The sequence below is a fragment of the Octodon degus genome, unplaced genomic scaffold (genome assembly GCF_000260255.1).
Source record: "Octodon degus isolate 3935 unplaced genomic scaffold, OctDeg1.0 scaffold00011, whole genome shotgun sequence".
NCBI lineage: Eukaryota > Metazoa > Chordata > Mammalia > Rodentia > Octodontidae > Octodon > Octodon degus.
Genome location: NW_004524587.1, coordinates 628,976 through 655,639, shown reverse-complemented (window position 1 = coordinate 655,639; position 26,664 = coordinate 628,976). Strand labels below are relative to the sequence as shown.

General features: G+C 48.1%; 2 protein-coding genes and 1 long non-coding RNA gene across 6 annotated transcripts; 1 reads left to right on the top strand and 2 right to left on the bottom strand.

Moving 5' to 3' along the window:
- Positions 1–1,332: 1,332 nt before the first annotated feature.
- CUNH16orf46 (chromosome unknown C16orf46 homolog) lies at positions 1,333–10,366 on the bottom strand. Of its 4 annotated transcripts, none has more exons than XM_023709436.1 (3): positions 10,292–10,366; positions 5,310–5,557; positions 1,333–3,139 (listed from the first exon to the last, which is right to left on the bottom strand). In XM_023709436.1, the coding sequence occupies exons 2-3, from the start codon at positions 5,517–5,519 to the stop codon at positions 2,168–2,170; spliced, it is 1,182 nt and encodes a 393-aa protein (XP_023565204.1). In that variant the 5' UTR covers positions 5,520–5,557; positions 10,292–10,366; the 3' UTR covers positions 1,333–2,167. The 4 variants fall into 4 exon arrangements, with proteins under 4 accessions (XP_023565204.1, XP_004626040.1, XP_023565206.1 ...); XM_004625983.2 differs by having other exon boundaries at positions 10,255–10,308; XM_023709438.1 differs by lacking the exon at positions 10,292–10,366 and adding an exon at positions 9,987–10,032.
- A 258-nt stretch (positions 10,367–10,624) lies between these two features.
- Positions 10,625–14,283, top strand: LOC111815099. The gene is made up of 3 exons (XR_002819895.1): positions 10,625–10,716; positions 12,017–12,090; positions 13,990–14,283. It is a non-coding gene; the product is annotated as an uncharacterized LOC111815099 (long non-coding RNA).
- Positions 14,284–14,685: 402 nt separating this feature from the next.
- Gcsh (glycine cleavage system protein H) lies at positions 14,686–26,112 on the bottom strand. The gene is made up of 5 exons (XM_004625760.2): positions 25,889–26,112; positions 22,656–22,735; positions 21,444–21,507; positions 16,317–16,448; positions 14,686–14,821 (listed from the first exon to the last, which is right to left on the bottom strand). The coding sequence occupies exons 1-5, from the start codon at positions 26,025–26,027 to the stop codon at positions 14,724–14,726; spliced, it is 513 nt and encodes a 170-aa protein (XP_004625817.1). The 5' UTR covers positions 26,028–26,112; the 3' UTR covers positions 14,686–14,723.
- Between the last annotated feature and the right edge of the window lie 552 nt (positions 26,113–26,664).

Genomic DNA, 26,664 nt, shown 5'->3' with positions numbered 1-26,664 from the left:
GGCTGGCATGTGGTGCTGGGGATTGAACCGTGGTCCCTGTGCTTTGCTAAGCTTGTTCTAAGTAGGTGCTTTAGACCACTGAGCCATCTCACCAGCCCCTCAAAAGACTTTTTAAAAAAAGAATTCTCCACTACAACTTAGCTCAGCATTTTCACATGAAGTTCACAGAACACTGGCTGCCTAGGTGAGGCCTGGCCCCTGGCCCACATGCTGCTGACAGTCTTCCAGAATAAACTGATGCATCACCCCATTGCTTGTGGAAGGGGGATGGGACAGCCAGAATGGTGGCACATTCCCCTGATTATAGCCCTCAGGAAGCTGAGGCAGAAGCAGCCACACAACTTTGAACCCAGCCTGGGGTAGGCAGTAAGTTCAAGGCCAACCTGAACCACATGGCAAGATCCTGTCTCAAAGAAATAATAATAATAATAATAATAATAATAATAATAATAAAGGGGCTGGGGAAAAGGGAAAAGACTGACTTAGGTGTAGGCTTCCAGAGCTGGAAGTTTCTCAGCCTGTGCTGGCTCCAACACCCAATGTACCCAAACAATGGGAAACTGGCTTCCTCTTTGGGTCAGAATCCAGCTGGTTTCCTTGTTCACCAAAGAAAGAAGAAAATGGAATCCTAAAATTTGCTTTTAGGGCTGGGAATATAGCTCAGTGGCACAAGCGCCTGCCTGGCAAGAACAAGGTCCTGAGTTCAACTTCTGGTGCCAAAACAAACAAAAATCGCTTCTAAACCACTAAGTGTTGGACTTCAGTAGGCCAACCACTTCCTGACAACTCTTGTGCTACTGTCATTCCTGGGCTGGTTTTCTTCAACCAACCAACCAGGGCTGGAGGTATAGCTCAGGGACACAGCGTTTCCCAGTTTGTGCAGGGCAGTGGGTTTGACCCCAAACATCACAATAAGTAAATACATACCCAGGATAATTGACATTGCAAAGGCCAGATGTGAAAGCTGAGTTCACAGTCCTGGTCAGTCCACCTCATCACGTAGGAGACAGAAAGCCCTGCCTCCCAAGACCTCTACCTGGGCCGTCCACTACCTTAGTGCGCTTATAAAAGAGCTTCATGGGGCTGGAGAGATGGCTCAGTGGTCTGAAGCACCTACTTAGAATAAGCTTGGCAGAGCACAGGGACCGCGGTTCGATCCTCCAGCACCACATGCCAGCCAGCCCCGCCCCCTGGTGGGCTGAGCTGGCCACACACACGATAAATGTAATAAATAAAAATAAATAAATAATTTAAAAAAAAAAAAAAGAGCTTCAGGAACTCTTCCCCAGAAGTTCCTTAAGAATATGGCTACATAGCACCACTTGGCATTAAAAGTGTAACTCACAACATTTAATTTGAACTCAACTTCAAGAAAAATAAGCATTGGGGTAAAATGAGGGCTGAAGACAGAAAAGAAAAGGTGACGGCCTTGTGCCCTGAGTGACTCGGCAGAAGATTCCCAAAGACTAGGAGCGCGGCAGGGTCGAACAGCAGGTGGGAGACTTGACTGCAGTGACCCTGTTCGCGGCCTTTTCTGAGCGAGTGAGCAGCCGTTAATCACTCTCAGCCTGACTCCTGGCTGGAGTTTGTCAGCCTTCCAGACACAGGACCCACGACATTGCGACTCTCTGTGCTGCACCAGAGACCACGGACAGTGCGAATCTGTGGGCACGAAAGGAGATGGTGACAGCTGGGTGTCACAGAAGTGACATGCACAGTGTACATCCCTGAGCATGGTTACGGGGACAACAGGATAGTCAGCCAGACAGGGGCTACAATTTGCTATTAAAATGATGTCTCCAATCTTTGTTGCACAGCAAAGGAGGCGGCAGACAGACACTGGTTCAAAAGCTCAGGCAGCACTTTGACCTTAGCCACCTGGGATGCTAGCAGATGGCTCTGGGGCAGGACAGAGGGCCCCTGTCAGCAGGAGGGACCCCTGTACAGTCCTCAGGGCCGGCCGGCATTGCCAGTTCGCAGTTGGCAAGTGGCTGAGCTGCAGAAGCAGGTACCGTGAATATGGTGTTTTACAGACTAAATCCAAACCCAACCTCCAGCTCTGAGGCTTCACAAAAGGCTGGGCTGGGGGGAGGAGGGGGGAGGGGAGAGGAGAGGAAGGAAAGGACACAGAGCCTGGCAGCGCTCCCCAGGAACTCTATTGTCACAGTCAGAGGACCCTGTGCGTGGACACAGGGATGACAACCCTGCTCACGGTAAGCGCCGGAAGGAGGGACTTCGGGAGCATGTCTGTCTCCAGCACGCGGGGCCTGGCCGCGGGTAAGGCAAGCTTTGGGGAGTTCCGGGGAGCGCCCAGCCCCCTGGCTTTCAGTTTGTAGTTTTGCAGGCCGCGCTTCTGCAGGAGCTGCAAGGTGGCGAGGTAGGGGAGGGCGCTGGGGTGAGGCGGGCACCCGGAGTTCCTCCCGGGCGGCAGGGACCAGCCCAGGCAGCAGCGCTCCGCATCGGCCAGCGGGGACCGGGCCGCCGGGACAGGGACCGAGACAGCGATGGGCAAGGCATCCCGGGGCGGAGGGTGCCCGGCCAGCGCGAAGGGTCTCGGCTCCCCTTTCCCATCCGCTGTTTTCAACTCGTGCGCAACCGCTTCACTCTCTTCCTTGTCGGCGCTCGGCGCCCCCTCTTTTGGTTGGCAGTTCTTACTCTTGCCACTCGGAGCCGCGGGCCGGTTCTGGGGTGAGGCTCCCAGGGGCGGCAGGACCACGAGGGCCTTGGAGTTCGGGGAGTCTGAGGCGACGGCCGCGCCCTCGGCGGCCGCGCCCCTCACACCCGGGACGGCCCAGCCCTCCGCGCGCCAGGTGAACTCCTTGATTTGCAGGCTTTTTTTTCCTTCCGGGATGTCGGAGGGAAGGCACACCCTGCCGGCCTCCCTGGGGGCTGTGCTCGGGCCCCGGAAGGGCGCCGGAGCCTTCCAGTCCTGATTCTTCTCCACGCTCGCTTGGGCCTGGACCGCAGCGCCCGCTTCCACCTTCTTGGGCTCGCTGGGGGGCCTGGCCTCGGAGCTCCCTGGGGAGAGGCTAGCGCAGAGCAAGCAGCTGGGGCCGGCCCTGTCGCCTCCCCTCGCCTTTTTCAGTTTCTTCCTGGGCCAGACGCAGGCGGTGGGAGCAGTCTTTCCCCAGCCTTGGACCTGCAAAAAAAGGCCACATGTTCATCTCTTGGGGGGCTGCTCTAGCTGCCCGGGTTTGGGCCACATTCCTGTTTTGGCCACCGATATTATGAACCAGTATCTTTTTCTTAAAATCAGTTCTTCTTTAAAGCAAAACAAAACAAAAACAACCGTTTAGACCCGGTTGTGGTGCTGCACACCTGTAATCCTAGCAATTGGGAAGCTGAGGCGGGAGGACCGCCTTGAGTTTGAGGCCATTTGGCCTACACAGGGCGCTTAGGGCCAGCCTGGACTACATAGTGAGACACTGTCTCAATAAACCAAAGAAATAAAACCCAAACCAAACCCCAACCCCATTTAATACTTATTTCGGGGCCTTATTGAGCCCCAGTGTTTATAACAGCACATATTAATCCTGAGGGCTAGCAAAATAGTATTTGTTGAGCCAGGGGTGCTGGCCTATGCTTGCGCTCCCAGCACCCAGCAGGAGGCTGAGTTGGGCCAGGCGCGTACAAAACCAGCCTGAACAGCAATGTTTGTAAGTGACCACTGTGATATGTCACTATATTTTCTCAGATGCCCATTAAATTCAGCTCTATTAAAATAAAATCGGGGGGGTGCGGGGAGATGGCTCAGTGGAATATGTGCTTCCCTGGCAAGTGCAAAGGCCTGAGTTCAATCCCTGGTTCCACCAAAAAAATAAAATAAAATGCTCACTTCGACAGCTTGAATACTAAATGAGAACCAGAAGTGTTCATCCCTGTGCTACGTTCAAGGCTTCTTGTGCTGCCAGGCTGTGTGTCTGTTGCCCAGAGAGGCAGGAGGGACAGCAGTGAGCAGGGACAGGGCCCTTCAAGCCCAGATGTAGGTGCCCGAGACACCGCCTCAGCCCCTCATGCCTGGGCACCCTTGGCTGAGAGCTGGAGAGGTCATTGTTAAAATAGGGCTCCGAGGGCTGGTGAGATGGCTCAGTGGTCTAAAGCACCTACTTAGAACAAGCTAAGCTAAGCAAAGCAGAAGGACCGCGGTTCAATCCCCCAGCACCACATGCCAGCCAGCCCCGCCCCCTGGTGGGCTGAGCTGGCGCCACACACACACACGCATAAATAAATAAATAAAATTAAAAAAATAAAAATAAAAATAAAGCACCTACTTAGAACAAGCTTAGCAAAGCACAGGGACCGCGGTTCAATCCCCCAGCACCACATGCCAGCCAGCCCCGCCCCCTGGTGGGCTGAGCTGGCCACACACACACACACACACACAAATAAAATTTAAAATAAAATAAAATAAAATAAAATAGGGCTCCGAGGTAAAAGTACACAGCCACGTCTGAGGTATTTTCGGTGACTGATCTGGCAGCCTTACGTTGCATTTTGGGTGTGACAAGGTTGCCTTAATATGTTAATGTTAGGGTTCCATCCTTTCTTCTCTCTTTTTTTTTTTTTTTTTTTTTTTTTTGGTACGGGAATGGAACTCAGGACCTGGCACTTGCCAGGCAGGCACTGTGTCATTGAGCTATCTCTTCAGTAAGTTCTTTTACTAACACTAAGAACACTTGAAGGATAAACCCATAGGGCTTTGCAGAATTTCTGAAGACAGAAACTCAAGGATCTTGAGGAGCTTGACATCTGATGAAGCAGCCCAGGTTCTGGACCCAGGAGTCCCGGACACAAGCCTTGCCCTGTCCACATCCTGGTTGCACCTGGTCTTTGGCCATTAGTTCCCTTCTGCCTCAAAGTTCCCACACAAAAAGGAGGCCTTATTGACTCCTGAGAGGGGGACTGCATGCATGCATACATTTCATTATTTTGTTTTGTTTTCAGATAGGGCCTCACTATGTGGTTCAGGCTGGTCTCAAACTCATGTAACCCAAGCTGACCTCGAACTCATGGAGATCCTCCTTCCTCAGCCTCCCAAGTGCTCAGATCATAGGCGTGCACCATGCCCAACATCATTTCATTATTTTCTAAATCAGTCTCACTTTTCTGATAAAACTCCTGGTACAGAGCTGCCCACATTCTGAGCAGCCAGATACCCAACAACACTGCTACTGTCGTCTGTGACATTTTACCTCTGTTCCAAGTACTCTGCATATCACTGACTGTACATTTCTGGTAATATTAACAATTGGGGGAGGGCCTGCATCAAGCCCTGAAGGGAAAGAGACCCAAGTCAAGAGGACACTCACGGCTTCTTCCCAGCCAGTGCCAATGGCACACTCATCGCTTCTGGTATCTTCTTCTAAAGTAAGGTCACTGATATCCAAAAGACAGTAAACATGATTCTTTTCACTTCTTTCATCTGCACAAGTAAAGGTTAGTTCAGTTTCTTCTGGGCTTTGAATTTCATTATTTTCATTATTTTCCAAATCAGTCTCACTTTCCTGACAGAGCTCCATTACTGGGATGATTGCTTATAATTTTTAACATCTTCTTTCTGCAATTTGAAAAGTGGATTGAGTTTAGTGTGATTTTTTTTTTTCTTTTGAGCCAGGGTCTCAATATGTATTTCAGGCTGGCCTCAAACTCGCTAAGTACCCCAGGCAGGCCTCGATCTGGTGGCGATCCTCTTGCCACAGCCTCCCTACTGCTGGGCTTACAGGTGCACACCACCACTCCCAGCTGAGGTTAGTTTTTAATGTTAATTAAAAACAAACAAAAAAAGCAGTTAAGTCAGGTGAAGCATCTTAAGACACCGGGAAGTAGACTGAGAACAGCACCGCATTACAAAATCATCCACCGCCAAGCCTCCGCACCACCGAAGACAAGGCTGGGAAGCAATAGATTTAATCAAAGGCCAAAGCTAGAGAGAGGTAAAGAGGACGGCAAGACACCAGCACAGCTTCGACGTAATGGTTATTTTCACTGGGAACTCAGAAAATCAGTAAGCCACACCTCCGAGTGTCTGTGAGGTGTTTCCAGGCATGATTGGTGTGTGGGACAGCAAATGGAGAGGAGCCCCGCCCACATGTGGGCGGAGTCACCTGATAGGTGGAGGCACAAAGGCTAGGAAGGGACGTGCTGGGCAGACTTCCCACAGGCCTGAAGCACAGAAGCTGACCCCTGGCTGAGAATCTACAACTCGGCGAGCCGGGGAGATAGCTCAGTGGCATAAGTGCCTGCCTGGCAAGCACAAGGTTCTGAGTTTGATATCCCTGGTACAAAAAAAAAGAAAATCTACAACTATGAGCCCAAGTAAACCCATTCTCACCAAAGTTACCTTTTCTGGGTATTTTGCCTCAGTAACAGAAAAGACTACAGCACTCGCTGTCTTGCAGTGGGGTACACAATGCACCAAGGAATCGGGCTCAAATATGCCTTTTTTCTTTGAGAGAGGGCCTTGCTAAGTAACCCACGTTAGCCGAGAACTGGCATCCTCCCGCTTCAGCCTCCTGAGAGCTGGGCTTACATACTGCACCCCCACACCTAGCAAGGTAAAGTATCCTAATGTGCCTACACCACCAATGTCCAATGATAGTGTGCTGACGTCAAGTCAGTGGTAGTGGATGTTTGCAGTTTTCTTGGCAGCAGAAGTGTTAAGGTACATGATAAGCTTGTTTCCCTTTAGAAGGGGTTACAAGCTGCTTTTCAGATACTTACAAAACCATTTTTCATTCAGGAAAAATTCAGGAATGAATGCAGGTTCTGATTTTTGCATATTCTTTAAAAAAATATTTGGTACAGGGTCTCGATACACAGCTCAGACTCTTACTGATCCTCCTGCCTCAGCCTCCCCAGCACTGGGATTACAGGCATGCTCCACCACGCCTGGTCTTGGGGCTGGTGTGGGGCTGATGCAGCATGTGGTGCTGGGGATTGAATCCAGGTCCTTGCGCTCGCCAGGCAGGCGCTTAGACCAGCAAGCTATCTCCCTGGCCCTTCTGCATATTCTTGCCATCCATCATTCGTTGTGGGAACTAATAGTTTTTGATTTTGTAGCACTGAAGATTGAACCGAGAGCACAGAGGTACATTCTTTTTTTTTTGGGGGGGGGGGCAGGACCCGGGGATTGAACTCAGGCCCTTGTGTTTGCCAGGGAAGCGCTTATTCTACTGAGCCATCTCCCCAGCCTCTGAAGGTACATTCTTGGCCCCTTTAAATTTTGAGACAGAGTCTTGCTAAGTTGCCCACACCAGTCTTGAAATTTTGAGTCTCCTGCCGAAGCCTTCCAAATAAGTGGGATTACAGATATGCACCACCATGCAGTTGCAGAACTAGCAATTATATTAGGAAATGGGGGTATAAGAGTAAAAATGTGGAAAAGGAATTAATTTACTGACTTTACATTGTTTGTAACAGCCAAAAGGTGGGAAAACCCCAAATGCTTGCCAGTCGATGGATGGATAAATAAAATGTGGCACAGCTCAATACTGACTGTTCAGCCATAAAAAGCAATGAGTTCTGGGGCTGGTGAGATGGCTCAATGGTCTAAAGCACCTACTTAGAACAAGCTAAGCTAGGCTAAGCAAAAGCACAGCGACTGCGGTTCAATCCCCAGCACCACATGCCAGCCAGGCCCGCCCCCTGGTGGGCTGAACTGGCCACACACACACACAAAATAAATAAATAATTAATTAATTAATTAATTAATTAATTTAAAAAAAAAAAAAAGCAATGAGTTCTGACACCTGGCACAACACAATGAACCTTGAAAACATCATACTCAATGAAAGCAGCCAGACACAAAAGGCCACATATTGCACGGATCTACTTATATAAAATATTGAGGATTTGGAAAATTTAGAGACAGGTAAGTGTTATAGGAGCTGAGTGGGGAATTAGCCCGGGGCTCTTTGGGCTGGTGGGAGTGTGCTGGGATTGGATGCTGGCAAATATTCCTAAAACCACCGCTGACTGATGCACTCTCAAAATGGATAAAATCATGACTTTTACGTGACTTTAACCTCCATAAAATAAATACCTCACAAACAGGCTTGTAGTCTAAGCTCAATGAAAATGAATTCTAGATTTGTGTGTGTGTGTGTGTGTGTGTGTACTGACAAGGAAAACAAAGAGTTTTTTGTTGTCCTGCTAGTCACAGAAAGAAAAAAATATTTTCCTAAAAGCTGTTTAAATCATTTCTGAACCAAAAGGAGCTATTTATAGACTATATAAGGGGGACCAGCCTGCACTAAAGTTGAAAATGCAAAAGGCAGAGTAAGCCCAGAAAGAAGCCCCAGGTGGGCTGGGGCTTGTGGTAAAGGAGGAAGCTTCTAGGCGACCACTCACTCTCCAGAAAGGTAACTAAGACCATGAAGATGGTTCCCTAGAGTCCTAGAGAGTGCACCAAAACAAGCAGTCACTGGAGGGAGTCTAGTCTTAGGGAAAGAGACAGGGCTGAATTAGACTCACATTTTCAACAGTTTCCTGTCTCAGTTTAAGAAAGGAACTGGCTGAACCTTGAACCAAGGGGTCAAGGGCTGACAAGACAGCTCAGCAAACTAAGCACTTGCTTAGCCAAGCATAGGGACTGTGGTTCGATCCGGGGCACCATCAGCCCCACTGGTCCCACCCCTGGGCACAATGAGCCAGCCACTGAGACCAGGCATGGTGGAGCATTCCTGTAATCTCAGCACTGGGTGGACTGAAAGCAGGAGGATCACTATGAGTCTGAGCTGTGTGGTTAAGACCCTGTATCAAATAGGTTAAAAAAAAAAAAAAAAAGCCGGGGAGATGGCTCAGTGGAATAAGCGCTTCCCTGGCAAGCGCAAGGGCCTGAGTTCAATCCCTGGTTCCGCAAAAAAAAAAAAAAAAAAAAAAGCCAAAAAACAAAGGGTCAGAGTAGAGGACATAAAAAGGAAACAAGAGTAAATTCTCATGAAGAAAGAGCCAGAAGACCAGAGTATCCCCAAATCCAATGTCTTCAAATTTGGTGCCTGGAATTGAGGGTGACAGTTGCTATGTGAACTGACCACAAGTGTCTATTTTGAAACATGATTCATGTTGATCTGAAACTTACACCTATTGATTGATCAAAGATTACTAAAATACTAATTTCAAAACACAGCAACAAATATTATATTTTTAAAAAGCTATATCCCAATCTTAATAGCAATATTAAGATCAACTATAAATTTAACATTTTTTTCACATGGTCATAAATCTCAATCTTCATTCTATATCCATGTTTTGTTTGTATTAATGGCCCGGAGAATACTGATGGGTAAAGAGAAAAAGTCCAGAGTTTTTACGTCAAAATCTGGCAATAATTCCTCAAAACTCCCTGCCACTGTATTCTGGACTTCTCATTAGCTCTCCATTCATTGGCTCTACACTTTTAGAAACTGTGGGTTTAAAAGAATCTTGAATATGTTGTTAGAATTTCAGAGAAGACAGGTTTCTACTAGCCCATGTGTTGAACGAAGAAATAAATGAACAGAAACAGTCAGACCTGGTGGAGTTCAGTTAGTATCAGACCAAACTTCACACATAGGAACCAGTTAAGCAGATCTTGAAGTTGGCCTGGGCATTCTCATTTCTACTGACAATTTCTACAGAAAAACCCTGTTTTTGTTGTTTGGGAGGGCTGGGACCGGGAATTGAACTCACGACATCATTATTGCTAGGCAGGCGCTGTGTCACTGAGCTGTACCCCTGGCCGCAGAAAAACCCTGTTGGGACTCTAATCTTACAAAGTTTTGGAACACACTGCACAGGGCGCTGGGGGGAGCCCATGCACATGCACCAGCCAACTAGCACAATCTGCTCATGTTTCCAAGGCCATGTATCTTTATCTTCTCGTGTTAATCATCTGGGCCTTAGGCCTATCGGGCTCAGCCGCTATATGGGACTCAGAAAGCTTCCTCGGAGCACGGTTTGTGCAACCCCCGGCCGACTGGTTATTTCTACTCCGAGGTGTCTCCAACCTTCCCACTTCCTCTTCGCAGTCTGCAGCATACAGAAAAGGACAAGGCGTCAAACACCGGACTCGGCCCGCGTCTGCTAAGCGCCGCCACACCTGGCTCCTCCCTTTCCTGCCGCCTCTCCCGTGCAGGCCCCACCTCTTCCGCAGCAGGCCCCTCCCCTTCCCAGACGCCATTCTCTCACCAGGCCCCGCCTGCCCACAAACCCCGCCCCCTATCTTGACCACGCCCACAGGGCCCGGCCCTCCACTTAGCTCCTCCCGGCACCCACCCAGCCATTTCCCTCTTGGTCGAGTCTAGGGCCTCACTGTCTTTCTTCTGCTTCCTCGCCTCTGATAGTCGTTCCTTTAGAATAAGATAAAACCTCTCTCTCTCTCTCTCTGCCGCCCGCGGAGTGGTCTGAGGCGTTGCTCTACGAGCCGGAACGCGACCTTCACACTCTCATCTGGGGCTGAGTCGGTTGGAAGGCCCCAGAGCTGATAGTCCCGGCCAGCGGGCTAGGGAAGACACAGCAGCCGGTGGGCCGTTGCCTGGGTTACGGCAGCGTACGCTGAGAGGCGCGACGGAAGTGACGTCATAGGCTCGTGCAACAAAGCTGCGGGAGGTGTGCCGCTCCCGGGAGGCTGTGCGCGGCGCGTGCGGCGGTGTTGCGCCAATGAACGTGGCGCTAATGACCTACATGGCAGCGTAGCCCTCGTCGTTGTGAAGTTCGGCGCTCAGCCCGCGGCGCCAGGTACGCTGTGGTGGTGACCGTGGGCCAGGACCTCGGGAGCGGCTTCTCGCCCAGGACCCACACAGCTGCACCCAGTGGGGCAGGGGTTCTGGGACAGTGGCCGGCTGGCCCTGCCCGAGCTGTGTGCAGCCCGGCCACGTTTCCTGGGTGAACCGCCCCGGCTCGCCCTGGGGAGAAGCGAGGCGGCAGGGCGGTGTTTTGTTCTTTGACTCCGCGGCACCCGTCGCCTCTCTTGGGGAAGGACCTGTTTGCATTGTGGACCTCCTGGCCCGGGAAACAGCATTGACATCTCCATATAAGTAAGGGAAAGTAGCCCACGTCGTTAAAGTCCACTTTTTGAAAATATTGCAAGCTTCCCACCCGCCCCTGCATGCACGTGGTGGTGCCCAGTGTAATTTGTAGATTTGTATGATAATACAGTGGTCTTAATGTATCTCACAACCCGAAAATAATGGTCTGTATGCCTACATACTTTTAAAAAATTATTAAAAACAAAGCGCACTTTTTAGTTTAAAATTTCATTAGATAGTAGCAAAATATACACTACCCAGATTATCGGAAATGTTGGCATTTAATGATATTATGTTACTCCAGAGTAATGAGATTAAATCTAATTTAATCTCAGTACCATCAACATTTACCTTAAAATACATGAATAATCTGTTCAAAAGATGAGTATTTGCATTGCGTTTTTCTTCCTAAATTTGTAATTGTTATTTTTTGATCTTCCTCCACTGAACTTCATTCTAATATATTTATGGTCCAAGACAATTCCAGTTTTTTTACAGAAGTCAGTTGAGATCTTAGCATAAATATGAAAATGGGAGTTTTCTATACCAATGTCTCAAACTTTTAAGAACATTTTCTACCAAATTTGCATAATCATTAACAAAAATAATAAAGTGCCAGGTATGGTGGTACATGCCTCTAATCCCAGCACTTGGAAGGCAGAGAAAGGAGGACCACTTCCAGCTGAGGGCTGTATATGAGATCAAGGACAGCCTGGACTACATAGCAAGACACTGTCCCAAAATTAAATAAAGCTACTGTCTCAGTTTCTGGGAAGTTACCAAAAGTCCTCGTCATGATTTAGTGAGTATTACAATAGACTGAAAGCGTGTCCTAGGTTCATGTGGAAGCTGGAAGGCCCGGAAACCACTTTTCTTTACACTAATTGTGCATTTGCTAGTTTGAAATCCGTAATCACTGCTGAACTGTAGCAGGTAGAACTCCGAAACCATGACTGAGCAGAAATGTTAAGAAACAAAAGTGATTGTCTTGTTTTTGTTCTTTGAGACAGGGTCTTGCTGTATATGGTCCCGGCTGTCCAAGAACTCAGGAATCCGCCCATCTCCTCAAGTACTGAGATTACAGGTGTGTGCCACCCAGCCCTGCTGGGACAAAAGTGATTGTGATTAAGTCAACATAGATTTGAAATGAAACATCAGAAACAAATACAATTTTGGTGAATTGTTTCAGAAATAAGATATGAATATGCTTAGGAGAAAAGGTGAGGAACACATAAAGAATATATGGAAACTGTAATTTGCCATTTTGCTATAAATCAAATGCTCTAACAAAATGTATTTAAACCAGGCATGGTGGCACACCTGTAATTCCAGCACTCAGGTTAAGGCAGGATTACCATGGAAGGCCAGCCTGAGCTGGCAGGTTGGGCTACATAGGGAGACTCGGTCTCAAAAAAAAAAACCCCAAAAAATTAAAAGCTAAGAAAAAATCTATTTACAATAAGGAAAAAAGATACAAACAAAAAGTCAGTGGTAAACTGCAGTTACAGGGAAGAGATTTAATCTGTGTAGCGTAAGGGTCTCCCCTGAGGGAGGGAGGCGGGTGTGTGGCTAGGTACGGAACAGTGACCGTGAAGCACACTTACTCACAGTAGGCAACTGCTCTACATCTCCTGGCCCATTGAACTAAGTGTAACAAATTAGGAAACAGAAATTCTGATGAGCCCCTTGCAGGGCACCCTCTAGTGATTCATTTAAACCCAAAGCTGTCAACTTCACTTGGGACATGAAAGTCATGGATTTAATCAATTTGGAAAGCTTTCAGAGGGTGTTTGTTTTGTATTGTAGGGAAGGGCCTACAGGATGTTCAGGATAGTGATCCGCCTGCTTACAGCCTCCCAAGAGCTGGGATTACAGGAGTGCACCACCATGCCCAGTCTCAATTGCCGCCTGGGGGTGGGGGGCCCGCAAGCGGCTCTGCAGGCCCGGGGATCGAACCCCTGTCCCATATCTGCTTGCAGGCACTTTAATCCGCTGAGCTATTTAGCTGGCCCCGGAGGGTCTGTTTGGGGCATACAGCTCAGCAGTAGAGCTCTTACCTAGTATGCATGAGACAGAAACAAAACATAAAATTCCAAACCTATAATTTTGGTACTATCATAGAAACAATGAAATTCCTGGTAGTAGTAGCACATGCCTGTAATCTCAACACCTGGGGAGACTGAGGCAGAAAAATCACACTAGCGTGGGCTGTGTTGTGACTTCCAACACCAACCTGAACTACCTAGCCAGACTCAAAAAGGATCATTGTGGAGTTTGGGACCAGCCTGGGTACATAGTGAGCTCAATGCCAGCCTGAACTGTATGAGACCCCATCTCAAAAACACACAAAACCCCCCAAGAAAACGGACAATGAAACTGGCTCTGTATTCCCTCCCTGCCCCCAATTAGCACTACACACTTGACTAACGGAGTGAGCAGCATCAGCCATCTGAAAATACGACGTCACTGTAACTGTGTGTAAGCGGCAAGGAATACCACTGCGCCGTTCTGTGTCTAAGCTCAAAAGTGTCCGTGTGTCCACTTCTCTTCTGTCAGTGGAAACTGAAGTGTGGTATTAGATTCCTCAAAATTCCAGGAGTTGCAGGTTGGGAGGCTAAGGCAAGAGGATCGCTGTGAAGTTCAAGGCCAGCCTGGGCTACACATCAAAAATAACCTGAAAAATTCCCAGTGCTATGTTGATCAGAACTTTCACCCTTCCTTGCTTTTCTAGTGATGAAAAAGCCAGCCACTTAGTTTTGATTAAAGGTGACATGCTGCATGTTATTAGGCAAACAGATTTTCACCTAAGAAAAACCAGATTTGTTACTACAAAGAAAATGTTCTTAATCCCGTTTTCTTTTTTTTGAGAAAGGGTCTCCCTACATAGTTCAGGCTGGCCTCGAACTCACTTTGTAGCCCAGGCTGTGATTACAGGTGTGTGTCGCCAGCACCATCCTTTCACTTTTATGGTGTAAATTCCCAGGGCTGAAGATGCCACTGAGTGGTGGAACAGCCGTGGAGTGCACTAGGGCCTTGGGCTGCCTCCCACACTGCCCAAAGCAGCCAACTGCCTTTCCAGGGCTGGGGATGTACTGGAGGCCCTGGGTTCAATCTCTAGCATTGCAAAAGAAAGTTAAAGCATTTTCCTTTAGTTAATACCAACATCTTCACAAATATTAGACTCACTAAATGAAATATTAACATCAAAAAACATTAAGGTTGAATATTTTATTTGTTTCTGATTGTGCTGCAAAGCTGTTGCCTCGTATAAAAACAGCTCCAGGCGCTGCAGCCCGTTAGAAAATTAAGTGTCTGTCGTCATCTGGTATTTATTATGTAGCTGAGACATGCTCTGAGCATTTCAACCCAAATCCAGGGAGAAATATAAGCAAGTTACAGTACTACGTAAGGCTTATGATAACAGTGTTATCCTGGAATTATGTCATTCTTACACCTAGTTCTTACCACAGATAATTTCATGAATTCTGAATATCAGAACCTACAGCCTAGTCTAAAGATCATACGGTATGTATAAAAAGGTACACATTGTGTTTATCCGCAATCACTAAGGAGTTCGGGGTATTTTCGCCCGGAGCAGTGGTGAGCGGCTTCTCTTCCACGTGTAGCACTGTGAGACTTGCTATCTCAAGTCTTGTGTGCCGCAGACTGCACACGGCCCGCGGAAGTCGCTTCACACCAGTTCACTCTGGTGCCGCTTCACTCTTCAATCGATTTCACGTATTTCTCATATGCTTCTTCGCTCATGAGCTCATCTAGTTCTGAAGGGTCACTCACTGTCATCTTGATCAGCCAGCCTGTAACCAAAAAGCAAGAATCTTATCTTTCAGCTACCTTTTGAAAAAGCCATATCAATGCACAATGTAAATTGCATGCAGCCCTAAGAATTAAGATAGTTGGAAGGGCTGGCCAGATAGCTCAGCGGAGTAAAGCATCTGTTTGGGCAGATGCAGCGGCTTGGGTTCAATCCCTGGCCTGCTGTGCTAGCCCCACCTCTGGGGCGCACTGATAGTGATTGAAACTGGGTGTGGTGGTGCACGCCTATAATCCCAGCACTTGGGAGGCTGAAAAACAGAAGGATCACTGTAAATCCCATCTGTGTAGTGAGACCCTGTACTAAATACATTAAAAAAAAAAAAAATTAAGATAGTTGTACTCAGGCACCATCTTAGAGCTAAGTTTCTGTTTCCTTAAGTTTGTTTCTTGTTAAGTGTTGTCCTAGTTACCTAATCCGATACCACCCCATGCTTTGTCATAAGACTGCTTATTCCCATGGAAAACGTCAAACACCTTCATTTCTTTGTCACAACCTAAGCACATGCTTTGTAGGAGTATTTCTGTGGTTGCACTAAATCATATCAGAAAAAAACTAATCACCCCTCTTGGATAAAAACAACCAAAACCCCCACAGAAACATAATTCTTATGGCATAATAAACATACACAACAGATGTTTTAAATCTGTAAATAAGCCAGGAGTGATAGCACATGCCCTGTAATCTCAGAGCTCAGGAGACGGAAGGAGAAGGATCATCATGAGTTCAAGACCAGCCTGAACTACTTACATAGTGAGACCACATGTCAAAGACAACAAAAAGAAAACAGGGGGCCTGGCCCTAGCTCAGGCCTTTAAGTGGCTGCTTCCACAAAGCTGTCAGCCTCAGGTCGCTGGAGTTCGAACCTCACAACTCTCCCCCTGGCCAAAAGTGCCCTGAAGGCATTCGAGGAACAAAAAAAAAAAAAACAAAAAAGAAAGAAAACAAAATCAAAAAATTCCCAGAACAAATAATCTTTAAATAAATGGATTGCAATATATAATACCAGGGATGTCTTTTCAAGAAAGTGCACACCAACACATAAACATTAGAGTTAGAAGGCTGAGATAGCAGGCACAAGAAAACCACACCTAATCCTTTTTGCCATTGATTAGCTGTCCTACCAGAGGAAGCTCCTTTGGGGCCTGAATTCCTTTTTTCTAAAAAATGTATTTGGTACAGGATCTCATTACATAGCTCGGACTCGGAGTGATGCTCCTGTTTCAACCTCCCCAGTGCTGGGATTACAGGCGTGTGCCACTATGCCTGGACTCTGGCCGGCTCAGCCCACCTTGGGGTAGGGGCTGGCTCAGCATGTGGGGCCGGGGATCAAACCCTGGTCCCTGTGCTTGCCTAAGCAGGGGCTCAGTCTGCTGAGCTATCTCGCCGGGCCTCAGGGCCTGAATTCCTGAACTGGAGCAAACCACTGTTGGCAAACATACCTAGACTGTAGGGACAAAATTGAAGCGCTAACTTACCGTCTTCATAACAAGATTTGTTGACGAGCCCTGGATTTTCTGCAAGTGCTTCATTAATCTCAATAACTTCTCCAGACAGAGGAGAGTAGAGTTCACTGGCAGCTTTCACGCTTTCCAAAGCACCAAACTCATCTATGCGAAGGGAATTGAAGAAAATATTTAAAATGGCAAGTGAAAGCCGGGTGTGGTGGCACACACCTGTAACCTCAGCACTTGGGAAGCTGAGGCAGCAAGATCATTGTGAGTTTGAGGCCAGCCTGGCCTACAAAGTGAGCTCAAGACCAAAAGACCCTATGTCAAAAAGAGAGAGAAAGATAAATGAATGACTTGAAAATATAAACTATTAAGAAGTGACCCCCTCTCATATAGTCATGGTTAAAAAAAAAAAAAAATTCTAGGTGGCCCTAAGTGTTCTGGGCACAGTGAACAACAAATGGTGATGTGCCGGAATGCCAGGCATGCTTTACATTCTGTAAAACTCAGTTTTTCTTAAGCTCACAGTGGCCTGGGGTAAAACAAAACCAAACCCTTAGGAGTTGCTAGCAGTGGTGAGCCTGAGATCGGACCGCCTTTCTGCAGATAACAGAAACGGAGCAAGACATTAAAAACAAGTTCAGGGAGGTTTAGAAGAGTGATCAAAATGGGATACAATCCGAGCAAGCAGGGCAGTGAACCAACTGGGTGTGGCCTTCACTTACAGTGTCCCCTTTGCACCAGGAGCCACCCACAGCGAGACTTCAACTCAAGCAGAAAGCCAGGCAGCCTGAGGGATGAGAGGAGGAAGTGTGGGCTGCCAGAATGACTGGAAACAGGGTTGAAATCCTAGAAAAGGAACCACGGTGGAAAATAAGAACTTAACAAGAATTGGTCCCAGAATGACTTGTGTGTTGGAAGTAGCAGAAAAACTTAAAAGTATTGATTACAAGTCTGTTCAAAGCGAGGTGTGCGTGCACACGTCTGTACTCCTAGTGCTGTGAGAGGCTGAGGCAGGAGGACCGCAAGGCAAGCCTAAGCCCAGCCTAGGCAATGTAGTGAGATGTTGTCTCAAAAATAAGAGCTGGGCCTGGTGGCGCATACCCACCAATACTCAGGAGAGGCTGAGGCAGGAGGTTCACCATGAGTTTTGAGGCCAGCAGGGCTACACAGTGAATCAGCCTGGAATATACAGCAAGACCCTGTCTCTAAATAAATAAATATTCTGAAAGGCTAGGCCTGTAGCTCAGCCTGAAGGCCCTGTGTTCAATCCTAGGAAACAATGTGTCCGGAGACCTGAAGTTCCTCAGTGAGCTGACATACACAGGAGTACGTGCAACGAAAGCTCTTATATCTGATTTGCAAAGCTGATAGTATCCAGAGCAGACTGCGGACAACAGAGGACCCAAGAAATGTGAGGAAAGATCGAATCAACCCACCTCAGAACAGACCTCAAGGTCACTAGAGCGTAAGGCCCCGGGGACACATCAATGACCCGAAGAACGTGGAACTAAACTTACTGAGATGAGAGAATGGGATTTAAAAACATGCAGAAATAACGATCCCCCAAAATCTCCAGATTGTGGTGACAAAAAGCAACCTATAGACTCAAGAAACCCAGCAACCCCCAGCACAGAAGGCACACACAAAGCCACATCTACATGTGCCATGGTCACAGTCCTTAAACACTCAGTACTCGGAGAAAGTAAACAGGCAAGCAATAGTGGCAATCGCTAGGCCACGGGAGACAGCACCGCCAACTTAGAATCCCTTATGTAGCAAGAATAGCCTTCCAGAATAAACACAAAAGCATTTTCAGTTAAAGAATGAATTGGCAGTGAGACTCTGTAAAAAGAAAAAGAATGAGTTGGAGAGCTGAGGATGTGGCTCAGTGGTAGAGCTCTTGCCTTGCATGCACAAGGCCATGTGTGGTTCTCCCCTGCCAAGACGTAGTGCAGAACACCTTGGGGCTAGAGGCTGTGACCTAACATCCCCTCAGATGTAACTTCCACCTCAGGAATGAGGGGCTCCTAAGTGATAGGTGCAAGGGGCCAGGTGTGGTGGCACAAATCTGTGATTCCTGCACTCTGGAGGGTGAGGAAGAGGCAAGTTCAAGGCCAGCCTAGGCTATCATGAATTCAGCGACTATTCAAAAACCAAAACCAAATCCTAAAACTTAACAAAACAGGTTCCTTTTATTATAACAAATTAAATTAAATGTCAGTAAGCAGGTGGGGTGGTGTACCCCTGTACTCCCAGCACTCAGGAGGCTGAGGCTGGAGGATCACTGTGAGTTTAAGACCAGCCTGGACTACAAAGTGAGCTCAAGGCCAACCAGAGCTGCACAGCAAGACCCTGTCTCAAAAAAGAAAACAAGCATTATGAAGCAAAGCATACTATTTCTGGAGAAAAGGGGTCAACTCTGGTGAGATTTGGGGATTTCCAGTAAAGGCTTTCTGGAGAGGCACCAATCTACCATGTGGGGCAGCCGGAATGAAAACCTTGCTTTTACTGGCTAGAAAAGCCAGTCACGGGCTTGAGGACAGCACAGCTACTGCAAAGAGAAGTAGGAAATCCTAGGAAGAGTAAAGACAGAGGGAGACACAGTGTTGTAAAACTGGTCTCTGATGATCCCTGAGGGGGCCTGCCCATTACCTCAGGTGTTTAAGTGCCTGCTAAAACAAAGTAGTCAGGGGGCTGGAGAGATGGCTCAGTGGTCTAGAGCACCTACTTAGAACAAGCTTAGCAAAGCATCAGGGACCGCGGTTCGATCCCCCAGCACCACATGCCAGCCAGCCCCGCCCCCTGGTGGGCTGAGCTGGCCACACACACACACACACACACACACACACACACACCACTCTCTCTCTCTAATAAATAAATAAATAAAATTTAAAAAAAAAAAAAATAAAAATAAAACAAAGCAGTCAGGCTCAAGATGCGTACCCTCACCCTCAAGCCAAACCAGACCTGCCCTGAAAGCAACCTGAGCAGCCCCCTCCACCCCCCAAAAAAAAATCCCCTGAATGATGCCCACACAGGGCCAGCTTCCTGCTTCAGTCTCCTGAGTGCTCAGATCCCAGCATGGACCTCTGTAACCAGCACACTGACTGCTTTTTTTGGAAACAGGGTCTCCCTGTGCAGCTCAGGCTGGCCTCCAGCCCACTTTGATCCTCCTGCCTTTCGCCTTCCAAGTGCTGGGATTACAGGTGTGCACCACTGTGCCGCAAACTTCTTTAAACATCAGTTTTATTCATCCCGTTAACAGAATAAAAAAACCAGCTGAGCTCTATGGTGACCTTGACAACTCATCTAGTAATCAAAGCCCTTAGTAACAGAAAGACCCTCATTATCTGGTAATGAGCCTGTGGGACAAACCCCACAGCTGAGCCAGGGATGTAGCTCAGTGGTACACTGCCTGCCTGGCAAGCTCAAGGTCCTGAGTTCAATTCTTGCTGCACGCGCGCGCACACACACAGAAGAGGAAGAAGGAGAAGAATTTGACCTAGAGTTGGAGAGCAGGGGAAGGGAAGGGAAGAGGTAAAAAGAATGACATGTGTTTTGTTCATGGGCCAACTCTCCACAAAGAATGTGGTCTTTATGTGCTGCCAGCATGCAGTAATAAAAAGTTTTAAAAACAAAAAAAAGTCAGCTGCTGAACAACTTGTGCTGGAAACATGCATAAACACATACACAAAGTGAGGTTCAACCCTTACTTCACATTGCATGGAAAACTTAACCTCGAACACAAAAGCTAAAAAAATGACACAGAAGGCACACAAACTTTACAACCAGAAAGCAAAGGAAAATTAAGCCAAGTTCCAGTGAGGTAAGTGCTGAGGGAAGAACAGTATGGCAGTTATGTTCCAAAGATACTTAACATGAAATCCCTACTAACCTGGGAGGCTGAAGCAGCAGGGTCACAAGAGTGAGGATAGACTAGGGAAGACCCAGTTTCAAAGTTTCCAGAGGGCTGGAGACGCAGCTCGGTGGGAGATCCTGGCCTACCATGCAGGAGGCCCTGGGTTCAAGCCCCAGTATTACAAAAAAGTTTAGAAAATAGGTACTTAAATTCTTTTTTTTTTTTTCCTTTGTGGAACAGGGGACTGAAGTCAGGCCCTTGCGCTTGCCAGGCAAGTGCTTATTCTACTGAGCTATCTCCCCGGCCCCTTCCTATTAAATTCTGCAGGACTGTACTCCAAAAGCCAGGCTTGCTGGGGCATGCCTATGGTCCCAGTTCTTAGGGGATGAAAGCAGGAGGGGTGCAGATTGGAGCCCCACTCAGGGAACTTACTGAGACCCGGTCTCAATAAATGAACAAGGAAACAAATAAATGGGCTGGGGATGCAGCTCAGTGCAAAGGGCCTGGGCTCAAAAATAAAAGTATACCTGGTACTAGATGCTAACAGCTGTGAAGCATTTTCATTGTGCTAGCCAGTCTTCTATTTCACTCATTCTTACAGGTACACAGGACAGGAGGTAGAAACCCTAACTTACACATGAGATTTATTTCCCTGAAGTCACAGAGTTTGTAAGTGGTGGGGCCAGGATTTAAAAAATTGGGTTCTAAGTCAAGCCAGTGTTCATTCTTGGTACTCTACTGCCTATAAAGAGAGACAGGTCTATCTTTTCTTTCCTGTCTTTTCTGCAGTGCTAGGATTAGAACCCAGGGCCTTGCACGCGCTAGGCAGGTTAAACTGAACGGACCTTAGTGATCACAGATGACCCTATTCACTCGCCTGCAGAGCTAGTTCCCTGTACTGTACCGCACACCTTCCCCTCTCAGTCAGAGCAGGCCTGTCATTCTCCACCCCATCATCCCGCACAGCTCAGGGTGGCCAGCAGGACCTGGACAAAGGCACCTGAGAGAGGCTTCCGGTGGGAACTTCCTTCTCAATGAAGACCAGAACCTGCCCCTTCCTGAATTCAGACACAAGAGCCACAAGGGAAGGAAGGAGGTTATGTCCCTGATGGCTTTTGGTGAACCAAAAGCTAGTATGAGAATGACAAACCCCTGAGTGTTACATACTTTTATTTGAGTATTCTGTCACTTGAGCTAAAACCATCCAAACTGAGCCCGAATGCACGAAGAATACGGTGTTTAGGAAAAGACCCAAAATAATGCAGGCCACTCCAAGACAAGAAAATACTCACCATGCTTTTTCAATTTTGTCCCAACTTCAGGCAGACTACAGTAAACAACATCTCCCAAAGCTTCCTGAAAACCAAATATACAGAGGTCTAAGAAGCCAAATTAATTCCTCCAGGAAACAGGAACAAGATAAAACCCCAAATGCCCTGTAATCCAGACTACATTTTTTTTTTTAAGACCGGGTCTCACTACACAGTTCAGGCTGGCCTTGAGCTCACTTTTGTAGACCATGCTGGTCTCAAACTTGAAAGGATCTTCCTGCCTCAGCCTTCTGAGTGATGGGATTACAGGTGTGCACACCACACCTGGCTTCAGACTACATATCTTATACTTGCGGGGCTGCGTTGTGTTCTGGCCCCGAGGCTGTAGTGACCCACACCCAGCGAGACTGCAGCCCTCTGAGCAGCAGTGACAACCGCGCTTTCTGCCTCTGCAGCTTCTGTGTGCCAGGACCCCCCTGCACTCCCTGGTGTCCCCCCGTGTATAAGCCATACGGCAACAAGGGATCTTTACATCTTTACCACTCCGTGACCTGAGTCACATACTATGTGTGTCCTTCCTATGTAGTGATTCCTCTTGCAGATAAATTCCTGGAGGCAAGGACATCATCTTACACAATACTAGACCAAACGCCCTGCACAGGGCCTCACAGTGAGTGCTGTGCTAAGAAGACGTCACTGTCACTGGCCCTCTGCACCCTAGAATTCGACACATCTCAGAACTCTGTTCTCCCTCACCCTCCATATACATCCTGATTGGACAGCGTGCCCCTGCTACTCTGTGGCCTCTTACTTTCTTTATTGAGATTTCAACAGAATCTCAATGTAAAATCTGTGAGGACAAGAATAATAGAGAAAAGACTAAGTGAAAGGCTTCCCTTTATTCTGTGCCTGCTTGAGGTTCCCCTCTTCTTCACTGGTGTCCCTTGGACAGCTCCGCACCCATAAAATGCTGGCCTTTTTGCAAGTGCTTCTTACTTTAAATGCTTGACTTAAAGCAGTGTTTAAATAAAACATGTTTCCTACATTAAGTGTTAATCCGGTATCTCTTGTAACCGCACACACTGCACTAACTAATGTATAATTCGTTGTTTCACGTCTGACGGACTTAGGGACCTTTAAAAGGACCCACAGTCTGTACCGGATGAACAACTCCCGAAGTGTCACACCATCCAGATCGGATGAGAACACAGATACTTCAAGACAGCCCAATACCTGTGCAAAGTCGCTGATTCCCACTGTTCCAGTACCATTTTCTGTTGTTATCCACTCATGTTTCTCTGTGAATTTACGCACTAAAACAGAGGACCAATATTTCAGAAAAGCATCATTTCTTTTAAAGCCCTTCCCATGTCTTTGCTACCAAAAGGGAAGATTTTCTCAGGATTGGGTTTATTGCTGCCACTGTCAAACAGTAGCCTCCCAAGGAAAGAACAAAGGCCACCCACAAAGATAGCACATCTCGGAGCCGGCAACGAAGTGCTGAGCCGGCCACCAAAACCAGGCGTGGGGACGCACGCTTGTAATCCCAGCACTGGGGAGGTAGACAACAGGAGGATCACTACGAGTCCAAGCTGCACTGTGAGACCATGTACCAAATACATAATACAAAAAAAAATTCAAAAAGCACATCTCTACTTGCATGGTGGTGCATGCCTATAATCCCAGCCTTTGGCAAGCTAAGGCAGGAGGGTAAACCAAACATAATAAACAACTTAGAGTATCCTACATTTGGTACAGGGCCTTGCTACACAGTTCGAACTCTAGTGATCCTCCTGTCTCAGCCTCCCCAGCGCTGGGATTCCAGGCCTGTGCCACCACGCCTGGTTTGGGGCCAGCACTGCACACCTGGGGTTCCAAGGCCGGCACAACATGCGGTACTGGGGATCGAACTCTGGTCCTTGCGTTTGCCAGGCAGGTGCTTAGATGCCAAGCTATCTCCCCAGCCCCCTAAATCAAAATGTAAAAGAAAAAAAAAGGGGGCTACAGATATAGCTCCGTGTAAAGGCCACAGTACCACTAGTAACAAAAAAGACCAAAGGCTGGGAAGTACAGGGGACTCTCAGCAAAATAAATGGCATACAGTTACTCAGCCACGACACTCAGTTCTCCCTCTTCCGGCTAACACTTTAGAACTCGGTGATAAACTACCAATTTTAAGCAGTTAAGATCCCTTTCGAAAGTAAGAGCTGGACAACTATAAATATAGGATCCTGCTGAGACAACTGTCCTGGCCAGCTTGCCTAATGATAAAGGTGAGCTCTGGGGCGAGGCTGCTGCGACATGCCCCACAGTAACCCGAGCATTCAGGTCAGCACCCCCCCTTGACCTCAAAGTCCTGAAACATCATCCTGACTAGGTACGCAGCGCAGCTCGCAGCTCAGGCAAAAGACAGTTTTAGCACAATTCTCCTTTAACCCTTGGCCCATCAAGTAGAAAAAAAGCTGGACAGATTAGGTAAATAATTACTTTCTTACTGGGCCCTGAAAAACATGATTTTCAGCCTCATAAAATCAGGAGTTATAAGTCTTGAAATTTTTGCCTTTTCTTCCTTTTATGGTCACCACATATAACACTTCATATTCCTGTTGGTCAGTTTTTGTTACTATTTATTTGCTGCTACACACAAATAATACTTTGTCTCATCCCCACCCAACTCTGAGGTATTATCACCTCTATGGCCTCTACTTCTCCACTGAGGGAAACTGAGGTTCAGTGGTAAGCGAGCTGCCTAAGATGAATGGCTCCCAGGACAACGAGCCAGCGTTGGAAGGAGGGTCTGGCTGCTTTTCAAAAACCTGGGTGCCCTATACCCAAAAATACGTACAGCTATGTGTCAAAAATTGTGTGACCATTGACATTTCGTCAATATTTAACTAGATAACTACGAAATGCAAACAAAGGGGGGAAAGACAAAAAGAAAGCCACAAAAAACAAAAAACCCACCACCCTCTACATAAATTTGAAATTGTTGTCTCAGAAACGCTTTCTTGGGGGCCTGCCCATTAGCTCAGTTGCTTAAGTGCCTGCTTAAACAAAGCAGTCAGGCTCTTGATGCTCTGGTTCGAACCCAGTTTCTCACAGGAAACCAGAAATACCCTCAAGGACTCTTCAGGCCACCAAAAAAAAAAAAAAAAAAAAAAAAAAAAAAAAAAAGAAATGCTTTCTTCTCATTCAAATTGGTCATGCAAAGCCAGGGAGATAATTCAGGGACATAAACACATGCCTGGCAAGCACAAGGTCCTGAGTTCTATCTCTGGTATGCCCACCCACACACCCGCAAAAAAGGTAATACATAAGTGTCAAAAACAGCTAAGAGAGTATTAGTAAGTGAGAAGCAATATGTTGCTATACTTCAATCTTTGGGATAAATAAAAATGATCAACAATTCCCAAAACGTTTCTATAACCAGTAAACTTAAGGAGACAATAGTACTACAGACCTGGGCACCCTACATCAGCAGACTGAGTTCTTACAAAAAGTAGTGTCTTAAGTATTTATGCATAAAAAAAAAAATGTTTCTCTACGGAGATCATTGTGCTAGGAAAGGAACGCCAATGGCTCACGCGCTCAAGGCAGGTCTCCCAGTTATTTCCCGCCGCTTTAAATTAAGTCTCTGAAGGGGCCGGGGAGATAGCTCAGTTGAATAATCACTTGTCTGGCAAGCTCAAGGGCCTGAGTTCAATCCAAAAAAATAAAAAATAAATAAATAAATTAAGTCTCTGAGGGCCTGGGATGTAGCTCGAGGCACAGCGCCTGCCTGGCAAGCGTATGGTCCTAAAAAAAAAAAAAAAGTAGGCCTCTTAGCCGGCTGTGGTGGCACACGTCAGTAATCCGAGGACTCAGGAGCCTGAGGCAGGACGGTGGCCCCGAGTTCAATACTAGCTACAAGAGAGTTCAAGGCCAGCCTGAACTAATAGGGAAACCCTATCTCAAAAAGGAAAGGAAAAAAAAGGGGGCCTCTTTACAGCCCCAGGACATATCTGCGACAACATACTCCAGCTGAACTTCCGTGAAGAATCCAAGAGACTCGTCTCACCGGTTTTGGAAAAGACAGTCTACGACCTCCGGCCCCTTTCAGCGAATGAATGTCGTCGCAGCGCTCTCACGCCAGCGATTCTGCTCAATTCAACTTGGCAATTCTCAGCGAGGGCACTTAGGAAACTAAGACCTCCCAGGGCAGGATCTCGCAGCACACACGGAGACAAGCTAAGGTCACAAAGACCCTCGGCGAGCCCCCTGGCTTCCCGGCTGCAGCGGCCAGCTCACCTGGGGACCCGGGCCGACAGCACCGCAGGCCTCTCCGCCCCCCTCCTGTCTGCCGCGGTACGAAGACCGCTCGCGTCTTCCCGCGCCATTTAGGAGGGACAGACGGCCGGGGCAAGGGTTCCCGGAGTGAGCAGGGGCCGCTGGGGACGAGGTCCCAGGGCCACGTGCCGCGCACTTACCCGCCAGCACAGTCGCTCCGGTGCGCAGGGTCCGCACTGCGCCGGCCCGCAGCCGCCAGGGCCGAATCAGGCAGGGTACCGAGACTGTGCGCAGGCTGCAGGCCGCGGCGCACACGCTCCGGGCCACTCGCAGCGCCATGTTCGCAGGGCCTCAGAGGGTCGCCGCGCAGCTCCTGGGCCACCCCGCCGGCTGGGGCCGGAGGGAGGGCGCGCCCGGGAAGGAGGAGCTGGCTGGGACGTGGGGGCGGAGCCCTGGAGGAGCGAAACCTGATTGGGCAATGCACGGGGGTAGGCGCACTCCCGGGCCGAGAGCGGCCGCGGATAGGGCGATGCGCGGAGGGGGGCGTGGACTTGTAAAAGCCTGAGGCCCGGATGGGGCGGGCAAATGAGAGGTGGGGACTGGACGTCACCCGGGCGGGGGGCGGGACCTCCGCCAGGCCTCAGCGTAGCCTAGGGAAAGCGCTAAGTCAGCGGCTCCCAGGACGCCGGCGGGCAGCGCTGTGAGGCCCAGGCGGCAGTGAGAAATCCTCAGGCGGGGACCGCCCTGTAGGCCCCGCCCATTCTCGCTCCAGTTGAGCCCTGAAGTCCTGTAAGGGGATGTGGTCTTGCCTTTTGCCCAGAACTAAGGTCACCCATGGATTCCTTCTACCCTAAGGTGATTGGTGGTCCTTGGCCGAAGTCGCGCTGACACTGTGCATTCCTCAAATTTCTGAAATACTGAAAATGGTCCAGGAACGCATTGTGTTGCCCCACAGATCTCAAGAGGCCCAGAGACC

Bases quoted from the DNA above. Each gene is read 5' to 3' on its own strand.
- Gcsh (XM_004625760.2), bottom strand. From the start codon at position 26,027: ATGGCGCTGCGAGTGGCCCGGAGCGTGTGCGCCGCGGCCTGCAGCCTG. The intron at 21,508-22,655 runs GTATTGGGCTGT...TTTGGTTTTCAG, and splicing joins GAATCAGCGACTTTGCACAG to GAAGCTTTGGGAGATGTTGT. The intron at 16,449-21,443 runs GTGAGTATTTTC...CCCTTCGCATAG, and splicing joins GACAAAATTGAAAAAGCATG to ATGAGTTTGGTGCTTTGGAA.
- CUNH16orf46 (XM_023709436.1), bottom strand. From the start codon at position 5,519: ATGGAGCTCTGTCAGGAAAGTGAGACTGATTTGGAAAATAATGAAAAT. The intron at 3,140-5,309 runs GTGAGTGTCCTC...CTTTTTTTGCAG, and splicing joins GCACTGGCTGGGAAGAAGCC to GTCCAAGGCTGGGGAAAGAC.